The 12,503-nt window shown below is 37.0% G+C and overlaps 1 protein-coding gene across 1 annotated transcript; it reads right to left on the reverse strand.

Moving 5' to 3' along the window:
- Positions 1–2,586: 2,586 nt before the first annotated feature.
- Positions 2,587–11,379, reverse strand: LOC102226025. The gene is made up of 11 exons (XM_023326826.1): positions 10,264–11,379; positions 9,050–9,367; positions 8,409–8,684; positions 8,227–8,318; positions 7,655–8,016; positions 6,054–6,184; positions 4,528–4,845; positions 4,188–4,451; positions 3,816–3,911; positions 3,302–3,341; positions 2,587–2,862 (listed from the first exon to the last, which is right to left on the reverse strand). The coding sequence occupies exons 1-10, from the start codon at positions 10,328–10,330 to the stop codon at positions 3,304–3,306; spliced, it is 1,962 nt and encodes a 653-aa protein (XP_023182594.1). The 5' UTR covers positions 10,331–11,379; the 3' UTR covers positions 2,587–2,862; positions 3,302–3,303.
- Between the last annotated feature and the right edge of the window lie 1,124 nt (positions 11,380–12,503).

Raw genomic sequence — 12,503 nt, forward strand, 5'->3', positions numbered from 1 at the left:
GTTCTGTTCTGAGAATTGCAACACAGTCACTCAGAAACTGAAATGTAATGCCAGGTTGGTAGAGATTTTACAGATAATGGAAAACAACATTCAGGACATTCCTAAAGCATGACTGGAAAAGAAGCGGTTGTAGATACCTGCAGCAGTTACACCCATCAACCTTTTATCTTGGCACAAGAACTGTATGGTTACAATTATTTTAAAGAATTTTCTTGTCTGTTTAATTTCCATCAGCCGGTAAAGTTATATCTGGTTCCTGCTAAGATTATATTACTCAGCAGGGTTCCCCTAGAAAACGTGTGAAGCCCTTTGGTCTGGGACCCGAGGCAATCCACCGGATAAAATAAAAAAATGTTAAGTTAACAAGAAATATAAAAGTATTACTGGGTAATTATGTTACTGGAAGACATTGCTGACCATCTCTAAACCCAAAACGATGTAATCTTAAAAACAGCAAATCAAAAACATCAAATTAAAATAAACATCAATTATTTGCACTTGTGTTAAATCCAAATTAAATCATCAGGCTTTCAGGGGCCCCATGAATGTTAATATTTTAATACAGACCATAGAAATAGAAATGTAACATTTGCTGATTTAAAATATCAATGCTGCTAAATTTGATTTTGTAGTTCAAACTGTTAACCCTCTATGGCATGACTTTTTATTTTTGTGGGGAAGAATTATTTTCCTGCATTCTTTGGGAGCTTGGTGGTCCCTAATTACATGTCAATCATAAAATCGGACTCTGACACCTCCTGGAACCAGATTTGGGTTTGTTGCCTCAGGGTAACATTGGTCTAGAACACCAAGATTGTCTACACTGATCATGAGAAATGAAATACAAATCAGACAAAAACTATATTCATAAAAAAACTTTTTTTTGGACAAAAATATGTCAAAAATCATGCCCCCCAAAAAATAAAATAAAGGAGCAATGTGAGGTACAGCTATGTGGTTTGTTGCCTGAGGGCAACGCCATGCCATAGAGGGTTAAGAATAAATGATTCTGTGTTTCCTCTCTCTCTTTTAGCTGCTTGCGTGTTCATATAAAGGGCATGACCTTTTAGGGGGCAGTCTCTGTAGGCGGAGCTTAGAATCTAAAACTTAGATAAGCCTGGAAAAGGAAGCAAAATGTTTTTAGACACCATTTGATGTTTTCTCCCATAAGGGGAGAAATGACTTAATAAAGTCATTTATTAAGACTTTATTTTAGTCTTAATAAATGCAATTCATGAATTCAACTCACTGACTTTTCTTCACCACTAACTCAACATCAGAGCAGCTGAGCTGCACTTTGTAGTTTTTGTCTCTGTGATTATTGTCACAGTATTCAAGGAGAGAACTGAGGCCGGAGTCAGAGAATCCAGATCCATGACCCACAGATGGGCTCTACACATCGATCATGAGCATCGCATTCCTCATGAGAAACAACTTCTGAACCAGAGACAGCATCAGTAAATCTTACCCAATGAAACCCAGAACCAGACTGTTCCTCAGTGGTCCAAAGTCCTCACTGGTAAAAAAAACATAAAATCTTACCATGTTTAATTCTTAGTGATAATATCTAGTGAGCTTGAAATAAGACAAAACTAACTAACTAGTAACTTTTCAGCAAAATATAGCAGCTTGTTTTAAGTCAGTAATTCCGTACTATTAATAAAAAATATAGTAGTTTTATTGACGAAGATGGAATAATAATGAAACTAAAATCAAAACTCCAAACCAACCTGGACCCAAACAAAACCAGAACCACAGAAATCAATTGTAGCATTGAATTTTATTGATCAGTTGGTCCAAAATGACAGTGTTTGATTTACCATAGAAGTTGTTAGTTTTACAGTGTTGACCATCTACTGGACTAGATAATAACAATATATTGCAAACTGTAAACACAGGAAGTAAAAGATCGTTATTAAAATCAGTAACATCCTGCTGGCAGCAAACAGTTTACAGCAAATAAAGTATCAACAAAATGGATATTATGACTCAGGCATTCATAGAAAAAACAAAAAGAAATTTCATTTAATAGAAAACTAATACAGTAAAAAAATAATCTCCATTTCATCAAAGATGAAGAAAAGCTCAAAATACTGAATCCATATTGAAGCAGAGAATTTCTGCTGTTGAAATGTTTTTGGTGCCACTTTGAGCAGCTTGAGAGAAATATTACAGCAAAAGGTTGAGATTCTTCTTCCTAAATCACTTTATTACTTACAGCTCATTTACAGCAGATTATGACAAATTAACAAATAAAAACAAAACATTCCTAATGATGGATATCACAGAGGGACAGACGCTTCACTTCACTTGTTTTGGTTTTATTCTGTTTTCACCGCATTTTCAGCTGGAATCATTTTGTAGTTTAACAGTAAAACACTGTCTTTGTTTTTTCATTGAAATACTTTTTTAAAGGGGAAAAGAATATCTTACAAATAATACTTTAAATCTTACTATAAAGAAACTTTGATGAGCAAAGAAATAAATGAAATATTTAGGCAAAAATATAAACTGTGGCAATTTAAGAAAAACTAAATAGATCAGCAGAATAAGAAATTTGTTTTGCAGAAATTATAGTACAGATGGTAAAATACAGAAAAAATATGTCCAGCTTGTAAAAAGTAAAGTTGAGATGAATGAAGATTTTTCACAGAAATAATTATGACAAAATAATTTCTCCCAAAACAATAATTTTAGATTTCCAAAGTTCATCTTCAGCTCTTCAAAATGTCTCTTTTTTTGTTTGTCTGTTTTTTTTATTTGACATTAAATAGTTAAAGTACATAAACTCCACCATCCTGCTGGTCTGGACTGGGACACTGGGAACCTGAACTGGTTTGTCCTGAAGATTCTCTGATTCTCCTGCAGAGCAGAAAAAAGAAATAAAGAGTTCAAAAATAACAAATTTATTAAAAAAGTAAATGTCAGCCTGCTGAATGAAGCTGATTTTACTGCATTAATTAACATCATTTATATGAGCAGTAATTATTTTGCGACTCTGTGTTTATAAAACATGAATCTTATTAGACAGGAAATGAGCTCATAACTTAATATTTGTGTTTGTGTTTTAAAATGTGAGCATAACAAAGATCTAAATATGAAGTTTATTGAAATCATTCAGTGTTTTTAACATCTTTGTTGTGACAAATGAAAGTTTTAAAACATAAATCTCCAGACTTTCCTCCAGATTTATCTTCCATAAAACACGTCAGAGTTTTCCCTCCTGCTGCTCGTCTTTTATCACTTTATGATGCAAAAAATGTCAAATATGTTGCATTTTATTGGAAATTAATTGACTCACCATTAGTTTGCTTTATTCTTCCAACGACGACTCATAATTTCTAGGAAATAGGAAAAATGTTCTTAGATAATGACATTAATAAAATGTGTAAAATATCACAAATTTATCTTTTTACCTGTATTGTTGAATGTAACTAACATTTCCTTAGAATACAGATTATATACAGTAATTATCTTTCTTTCTATGCCAGAAATGTTGCTGCAGATGTTTGATTAATGTGGCAGAAAATGTTTTAGGAAATCAAGAAGCTGCAGCTTCATCACTGCTGAAAACAGCAGATGATTTTTTTCTCAATAAAATTATATTCAGATTAATTTAATTTCTCTGCAGTAGCTAAACAGACTCAAAATATTAATAGTGTCAAGTAAATACTGGGATAAAGAGGAAATCCTTACAGAAACATAGAACTCTTTATTAATCTATTACCATTATGTTGTTTACATTATTATTTATCACATATTCTCCTGGTATCATTCAGCATAATAAATTAAAAAGTAAAGCAGAATTATTTTACCTGCCATCACTGTGCAGATTACAGGTGATAATCCAGTCACAGCCATCAGGATTTTCAGTATAATCTGCCAGTTCTGATCAGCAACCTGGGAATTTCCTGGAAAGAAAAAAAACCAACTTCTTTATTATTATTATTATTATTATTATTATTATTATTATTATTATTATTATTATTATTATTATTATTATTATTATTATAAATAAAATTGGCTGCATGCACATTTCTTAGCTTGATTTAACAACAAACTGCATTTATTTGCTAATTTGCCTCTAAATAAAAACCCAGTAGAATAATTTGCTGATCATTTTATGTTGAGGTTCATCTGAAGTTGAGACCCGTTCTGAACCAGAACCATCTGGTTCTGATTCTTACTCAGTTTCTGAAGCGTTGCTCTCCTCTGGTTCCTCCTGGTTCTGATGGTGCAGCTGTAGATCCGATCAGAACCGTCTGGAACCGTCAGAGAGCTGCTGATGTCATAAAGCTTCTCCTCAGTCTGATGGACTGTGGTTCTGTTCTGCAGAGTCGTGTTGGATGGAGGCTCAGTGGACCAGGTCAGTTCAGGTTGAGGGTAGATCCCCTCTGAGCTGCAGGTGATCCTGTTTCCATCCTGATGGATTCTGATGTCAGAGACTGGAGCTGCAATAAAACACTGATCTATTCAGACTGTTAAAAATATCAACATAATTAATAATTAAATTGTTTTAAATCCCACCTTCAATTCTCAGGTGAATAAAAACCAGTTTATTTCCACTGGTGTTGCTGGTGTTGCACCTGTAGGTTCCCTCGTCCTGAACTTTGACCCCCGTCAGCAGCAGGGAGGCGTTTCCTCTGGAGACCTGATCCGTGAACAGAGAGGTTCTGCCTCTGAAGTTCTGGCTCTGGTGACCCAGCTGGTCCTGGTTGTCATAGTAACAGTGGGCGGTGCCGTCTGCGGGTGTCAGGCGGCTCCAGTTGATGATGACGTCAGAGCCGCTGGAGACGCTGCAGGGCAAAACGCAGCTCTGGCTGAAAACACACGTCACCCGGGTGACTGCAAAAAAATCATACAAATAATATTTTATAAAAATGATTCACACTTTATTACAAAAGAAACAATTTGATTTTAAATCCTGAGTTCACTGGAAAAATTAAATTAAATTAAATCAAGTGTTGGTTTAGATTCTAGTGCAAAAATATTAGTTAAAAAACTTACTAGTAACTTTTCTGCAGAGGAGCTTGTTTTAGTAAATAATTCTTTAATTATATAAAAAGATGTTTTCGGTTTTGACTGTTTTCCTCTTATTGTTCCACTGCAGATTATTTCACTGATAACATGGAAAAATGTAACCTGGTAGTGAAACTAGAGCTATTTTTTATCAATATTAATAAATTATTGACTCAAAACAATCTCCTGTATCTTACTGTGGATTTCAGCTCCACCTTTAAGAAAGTTTGTCTTAGATAAAACTCTCACAACAGCGCCCTCTAGAGGTGAGGCAGCAACATCCCAGAATATTGAACTGCTTTAAAAAGTAAAACTTCTGAATCATCTGAACATTTTTCCAAGTCAGATTATAAAAAATGTTTTCACATCTGGATGGAAACAAACCTGAGCTCATTATTGATAAACACCAATTCATTAGATTTATGAAGTTTGGTTTGTTTGGTTTTACTGAGATCATGAATAATGAATAATCAGACATGCATATATTATTATACTGGCTTTTGATCGATTCATAATCTGTTAAATGACAGATTTCATCAGCCTGCCTGCAGGTGGAAATCTGAGTTTTTCTATAACCTGAAACTATCCTTCTGTCCTTTAATAATTCATTTTTCTCTGAATGTTTATCAGTCTAAATAGATGTTTGTTGTTTTGCTTGATCCAGATTCTGCTTCGTGTTTTTATTTCCTTTATGTTTATATTCCAATAATAAATGCAGATTTTTATAGTGCTAAAGTAAAAAATATCTGTTTCCTCTGTATGTTAATGTTTTTCTATATATATACAATTAATAGAGGCTGGTAGATTATTTCTTGCTTCTCATCGGGAAACTGAAAGTGTGCAGCTAAATATTGTTTCATAAAATAAGGCATGTTTATCAACATTAAACTGAAAAATGTCTGAAATTCATAATTCGAAAACCGTTAAACTGTCAGATGAGTTGAAGTTTTCTGACTCAAGTTTGAGCAGAAACATTTCAAACCGTCTGGTTTTTCTTTTTATTCTCAGACCAACATGATGAACGTTTCACTCACCTCTTTTTGAAGAAATCCACTGGAAGCTCAGAACCAGCAGAACCATGAAGCTCCTGATGCTGCCCATGGTCCAACTGGTCCCAGTGACTGGTCCCAGTTCATGCTGCCTGCCCTCCCTGCTGGGATTATGACTTCATGGAAACGGATCAGATTAGAGAAACTGCTCCACCCACTTTGTTTATTAGTTTCACTTTTTATTTGACTGCAGTCTTCAGTGCAGCACAGAGTTGAATTATCGTCGTCACATTTCCTGAGTCTGTTTTTGTTTTTGTCTCAGATTCAAAACAAGAAAAAGAAAATATATTTATCACAATAAATTACTGGAGGTTCTTCTCTTCTGCAGCGGCTGACCCACCGTTTGGATCTGCAGTAAAACATTCTGCACTTTGCAACAAAAATCTGGTTCTTCACAGTAAAAGAGCTGCAGCTCATCTCTCAGGTTTTCACTGCTGGTTTCTGCATTTTTTAACATTTTAATGTTTCAGCATCGTGGCTGAGAGGCTCAGGGTTCAGGATCTGACAGGATCTGGTTTCTGTCTCACAGCTGCAAAAACACAAAATCATACCAAGAGTGTTTGTCTTGTTTCTAGTGTAAATGTTTCTGTACAGTTTAAATAAGACAAAATACCTTTAAAGTAACTCTAACAAGATAAACCAGCTTGTTTTAAGCCAATGATTATTGACTATAGATACCAAAGCACATGTTCCACTGGCAGATTATTTCACTTAAAACCTGGAAAATATTTTACGTTTTAAAAAAAATCCCCAATAGAATCAAGTTAATAATTCAACAAGCTCTAATATCTTGTTGAAAGGTAATTTGTAAGATTTGATTTTATTTCAGATGTCCTAAGATATTTACACTGGAAACTAGAACAAAAATACTTTTGTGTTTTTGCAGTGTCATGATGATGAAACTATGCAAACTTAAATAAATTTGCACATAAAATGATGAAGGAAAAGAAGCTGAAACCAAACAGAACCTGCTGCCGGCAGAACTTTATCCAGTTTATGGAGAATATTCCTCCTTCCTGTCTTTCCACCGTCTTCCTTGTTTCAGGCTCACTCAAAGTCCGGTTAGCAGCTCCCTGAAGGCCGGAGTGACGTGTGAATAACTTTTATTTTACTGAGGTAACAAACTAAGAAAAACTAAATGATCTTAACATCTTGATGGAACAAAAATGGAGCAGATTTACCTAAAAACAGCGAGAAAACCTCAAATATATAAATTCAGAAGAAATAAGTGCAATAACATAAAGCGCCTCATCTTAACATCAGTTCAACGTTTTTACAGCCGTCTGCTGGTTCTGTTTGTCTGGTAGCAGCGGGTCAGAATCTCCTCAGAGTTCTGGTTCAGACGGACCAGTTTGGTTCTGGTTCTGGTCGGTGTGCTGATCCTTCTGGCTCTCAGGACGCCATCAGGTCCATTATTCCTGAGAGGTCAGCTCGTTTTCAGCTCCACCCAGGTGCAGTTTAGCCTGTCTGGTTTTCCTGTGGGTGGAGACTCTGAGTTTCCTCCAGGATCCTGTGAAAAGAAATAAGATTTTAGGCCTGCAAAACACTGAACACAACACAAAGAGTTTACAGTGCAGCTGGTTTACCGCTGACTGCTGATTGGTCCATTCTGTGATCGTTCTTCTAGCTGACTGCTGATTGGTCCGTTCTCTGGTCGTTCTTCTTCTAGCTGATTGCTGATTGGTCCGTTCTCTACTTGTTCTTTTAGCTGACTGCTGATTGGTCCGTTCTCTACTTGTTCTTTTAGCTGACTGCTGATTGGTCCGTTCTCTACTTGTTCTTCTTCTAGCTGATTGCTGATTGGTCCGTTCTCTACTTGTTCTTTTAGCTGACTGCTGATTGGTCCATTCTCTACTTGTTCTTCTTCTAGCTGACTGCTGATTAGTCCATTTGCTGCTTGTTCTTCTTCTTCTATGTTCTGCTGCCGGGATCGTTTGGACTTCCTGGACTGAAGGGAAACAGAAACATCCATCAACATTTCCACGGACCAGAATCAGTTTTAGTTACAAAGTTTGTTCAAACAAATGAAGAATTTAACTTCTAAAAGTCTCTACTTGCTCTTAAGAGACATTTAAACATAAATATATAAATATTGATAGATATAGTTTATAATTATGCATTTATTCGCTGCTTCAACCAAAGAATAACTCAGGCTTACCTTGATACATTTTTCAACAAAGACCGGAACCGCGATCGTTGACACCGACACCAAAATGACTCCAGCAACTATCCACATCCCCTGAGCTCGACCTGAACACACAGCATGTTCACACCGAGACGTTTGGGTTTAATTTAAACTCTGCTGGGTTTAAAACAACCGGATGACTTCACACCAATCACCTGCTGCTTCCGGGTTCTCCAGCCTGTTCGCCTCGTGGTTCCTGCGGGTTCTGACGGTGCAGACGTAGGTCAGGTCGGTGTCGTTGTCCGGAACCTTCAGGGAGCTGCTGATGTTGAACAGCTGCTGCTCGGTCAGCTGCACCAGAGTCGAGCTCTGCAGGACCAGTTCGGACGGCGGCTCGGTGGACCAGGTGAGGTTCGGTTCGGGGTAGATCCCGTCCGAGCTGCAGATGAGCCGGTTCTCTGCTTGTCGGAGGTTGACCGTCTTCACCGGAGCTGCGAGGACATTTTGTTACAAAAACAAGAATCTCTTTATTTTCTAGTGTAAATATCTCAGCAAAACTAATTTATAATTAACTTTTCAGCAAGACGTGGGAATTTGTTTTATGTCAATAATTGACCAAAACTTCCAGATCCACTGGTGGATTATTTACCTTATAAAAGACATTTTCTTCATGTTACAAGAGAAATAATCTGCCAGGATTTTTTTCTCAATCTGACTTTAAACGAGCTCATTTTACTGAAAAGTTACTTTTAAGTTAGTTTGTCTTATTTCAAGTTTACTAAGAAATTTGCAGAAGAAACTAGATGAAGATAAAGAAGTGATGGTTCTGATGGCAGGTTCTTGGGTTCGTTCCCACCGTCCACTGAGACTCTGATGAATGCCAGCCTGGTTCCTGCTGAGCTGCTGCAGTTGCAAACATATCTGCCCTGATCCTGGACCTTCACTCCGGTCAGCAGCAGAGAGGCGTTTCCTGAGGAGACCCAGTCCACAAACAGAGACGTCCGGCCTCTGAAGTTCTGGTTCTGGTGTTGGACCCTGTCTCTGCCGTCATAGTAAGAATGAACCGCAGGTTCTGCTGCTGCCAGCTGAGTCCAGTGGACCGCCGGTCCGTCGGCCGGCTGGAAGCTGCATGGCAGGATGCAGACCTGACTGAACACACAGGAGACGTCTCTGTCTGCAGCAGAGAGAAGAAATTACATTAATATATTCATCATGGAAATGTAACTTTATATGAAAACCTAAACATTTTGCTTTTCTAGTTTTATACGAATGTAAAAATGTACAAGCAGCATCTAAAAAATACTGATTTATTACTGCAAAACTATGAAATGTTCTAGTTCAAATATCTTATTGCTCCTGAAATAAAACAAAATTAGCAAATAACCTTTCAACAACATAAAAGAGTTTATTTTAAGTTAATAGCTTCTGATTATTGATGAAAAATGATCAGCTCCTCTTATAACAAAACATTTTTCACGTGTTAGAAGTTAAATAATCTACCAGGATTTTATAAAAATCAATATTAAAGAATTACTGACTTAAAACAAGTTCCTGTAAAGTTACTGCCAGTTAGTTTTGTCTTGTTTAAAGCGTAATAAGACATTTATACAGGGAACTAAAGGAAACGGCTCGGTAAGATTTAGTGTTTTTGCAGTGAGTTGTGTTTGCAACCCAGCAAAGACAAATGTAATTCAATAATTAAACACTAGGTGGCAGCGTCGCACCTCCGTTTTTAAGCATATGCACTGACTGATGGCACCTTTTAAATTTCACTGTCCTTATGACAATAAAGATTTATCTTATCTTATCTGTATTAATCTGGGGTTCATGTTAAAGCACTTACATTTAAGTTGTGATGCATATTTTTTTAAATTTAAAATAATTGTCTTAAAAGTTACAACGAGTCACACAGTCAGTGGAAATGATTGTAATATCAGTAAAATCCTTTAATCTGGTCTGTTTCCTGCTTTGTGTCTCTAACTGCTCTGGTTTCAATTATCCAACATCCCAATAAAAGCAGGTGAAGCTGGATTAAAATAAATCTGAATAATCTGTAAATGTGTCACTCACCTCCTCCACAGAGGGTCCAGAAAAACGTCACGACGCCCCAAAACACGACACACTTCATCTCCGTCATCGTCCGGTCGGGTTTCAGCCGACTGGCGGCGGAGCTGGTGGGAAGGAAAAGGCGTGACAGAGATTTAAAACATCTCACCAAACTGGAATCGTGAGCCAGCTCCCATGTTGTTCTTCAGAGACAAACCAAGGAAACAGTAACTATCAGGCAGCTGCAGCCTACAGCAGCACAGGAAGAACATTTTATTCAAATCAGCAAAGCTATGTTTTAAATAAAAGTAGTAGAACTGGATACCAGTCAGGATCTATTTCTCACTGAATAAAGGCTGACTGTAGATCAGTCACAAACTGTAACGTTCCTAATCATAACCTGTTAATACGCTTTAAAAACTCATCATGAAGCCATAATGGCATTAAATGTTGAACAAAATGCAGGTTGGAGGTAAACAAGTTATCAGGTTAACTTTGTTTTAGATTTATGAAGTTCTCACATTCAGGCCATAAAGTTCATGAAAAGTCCAACTTTTGTCAGATTTTTGTCATTATTTTATATTTTATAAACGTATAAACATCAAACATACATTTTCCATATGAGTAGGAAACATGAGCAGGTCGAAACCTTGGAGAAATATTAATTACTAATAACAATAAGTTCATTTTAACTTTAATTTCCCAAGAAATGATTTAATACTTTACTTTTAAGTTAACAGTGAATGAATAAATAGACTATATTGCAACTTATCTGTTTTCAAACATACAAAAAACTTTGGACCAAACATTAAATCTGTTTTAATTTTCTGAATTCAGTCTGAATCATGTGATCTGTGAATCATGTGATCTGTGAATCATGACAGTTTCCTGTGTCTTTAGGAAGCGTTCAGTTGAGGATCTCTGTCCGGAGAGATCATGTGTGAGCCAGGTTACCTGAGATTTATCTGCTGAGCAGAGAAAGGTTCGGGTGCGCTTGATTCTCTGAGAGGTGCATGCCAGTTGGGTGGAGACAGTGAGTACATTCAAAAGTTCTGGATTTACTGATTTCACTTCCATCCATTTTCTAAAACTCTTGTCCCTAATGGGGTCAGGAGGAGCTGCTGCCTCTCCAGATAACGTTCTGGGCGAGAGGCGGGGTCACCTGGACAGGTCACCAGGCTGTCGCAGGGCAACACAGAGACAGACAGAACCACACACACACACACACACACACACACACACACACACACACACACACACACACACACACACACACACACACACACACACACACACACACACCTAGGGAGAATTTGGAGAGACCAACTAACCTGACAGTCGTGTTTTTGGACTGAGGGAGGAACCCGGAGAACCCGGAGAGAACCCACCATGCAGGGAGAACATGCAGACTCTGTGCAGAAAGACCCGGCCGGGAATCAAACTCAGTACCTACTTGGTACCGACTGCACCACTGTGCAGCCCCTGATATAACTTGACAATGAGAATACTACTAAGGCATGACCTTTGACCTCCAGACAGCAGTGAAATAGATCTTTGCAGAGTCCATGAAGCTTGAATTTAAAAAGTGTTTCAAAGTGTAGCCATTATTGATATTAAGTGATATATAATTAAAATTGAAATGTAATATATGCAAAAATAAACTGAAGTGAAACATTTCCATGTCTGTTTATTTAAACCGCAGAATTAAAGCTAAAGACCAAGTGGAGATTAAAGCTGCTCTTAAAGGGCCAGTGTCATGTATTTTCAGGAATAGAGTCATTTTATATTTATATTTATATTTCAGTTATTTACTGTTTAAAACATTCAGCTTTCAGATAAAAATAAATAAAATTCCACAAGGAAGCTCATTTAAAACTCTGTAATTAAGGCAGCATCATACAAGTACGTAAACCCAAAATTATTTAGGATTAAAATAATCTTAATATATATATATATATACATATATATACTGAGAACAGGGTCCTGCTCATTATTCAGGCCCGGTTCGATGTTGAGCTGGAGCCCAAGGAAAGATTGCACTTTTGGTGCTGCAAGACTTCTGCTTCTCCTGCCAGGCTGGTATGAGGCTCCTTGCAGCTAATGAACAATTTTGTCCCCAGTCTGATCTGACTTTGGTCAGCTGATGACCTGCACTGCACCAAGCATTTTATTAGTAATCTGCTTGGGACCTCTAATCAACCCCAGCTTGGGGTAGATGAACTGAAGGGTCTGGGTTCATTTATGTTGGAACTGTGGGATTGATA

The sequence above is a fragment of the Xiphophorus maculatus genome, chromosome 21 (genome assembly GCF_002775205.1).
Source record: "Xiphophorus maculatus strain JP 163 A chromosome 21, X_maculatus-5.0-male, whole genome shotgun sequence".
Taxonomy (NCBI): Eukaryota; Metazoa; Chordata; class Actinopteri; order Cyprinodontiformes; family Poeciliidae; genus Xiphophorus; species Xiphophorus maculatus.

What these genes read in the sequence shown, in the direction of transcription:
- LOC102226025 (XM_023326826.1), bottom strand. Translation starts at nt 10,330, where the DNA reads ATGACGGAGATGAAGTGTGTCGTGTTTTGGGGCGTCGTGACGTTTTTC. An exon ending in CTGGACCCTCTGTGGAGGAG is followed by an intron (nt 9,368 to 10,263) that starts GTGAGTGACACA and finishes TCTCTGCTGCAG; the next exon opens with ACAGAGACGTCTCCTGTGTG. An exon ending in AATCTGCACAGTGATGGCAG is followed by an intron (nt 3,342 to 3,815) that starts GTAAAATAATTC and finishes CCTATTTCCTAG; the next exon opens with AAATTATGAGTCGTCGTTGG.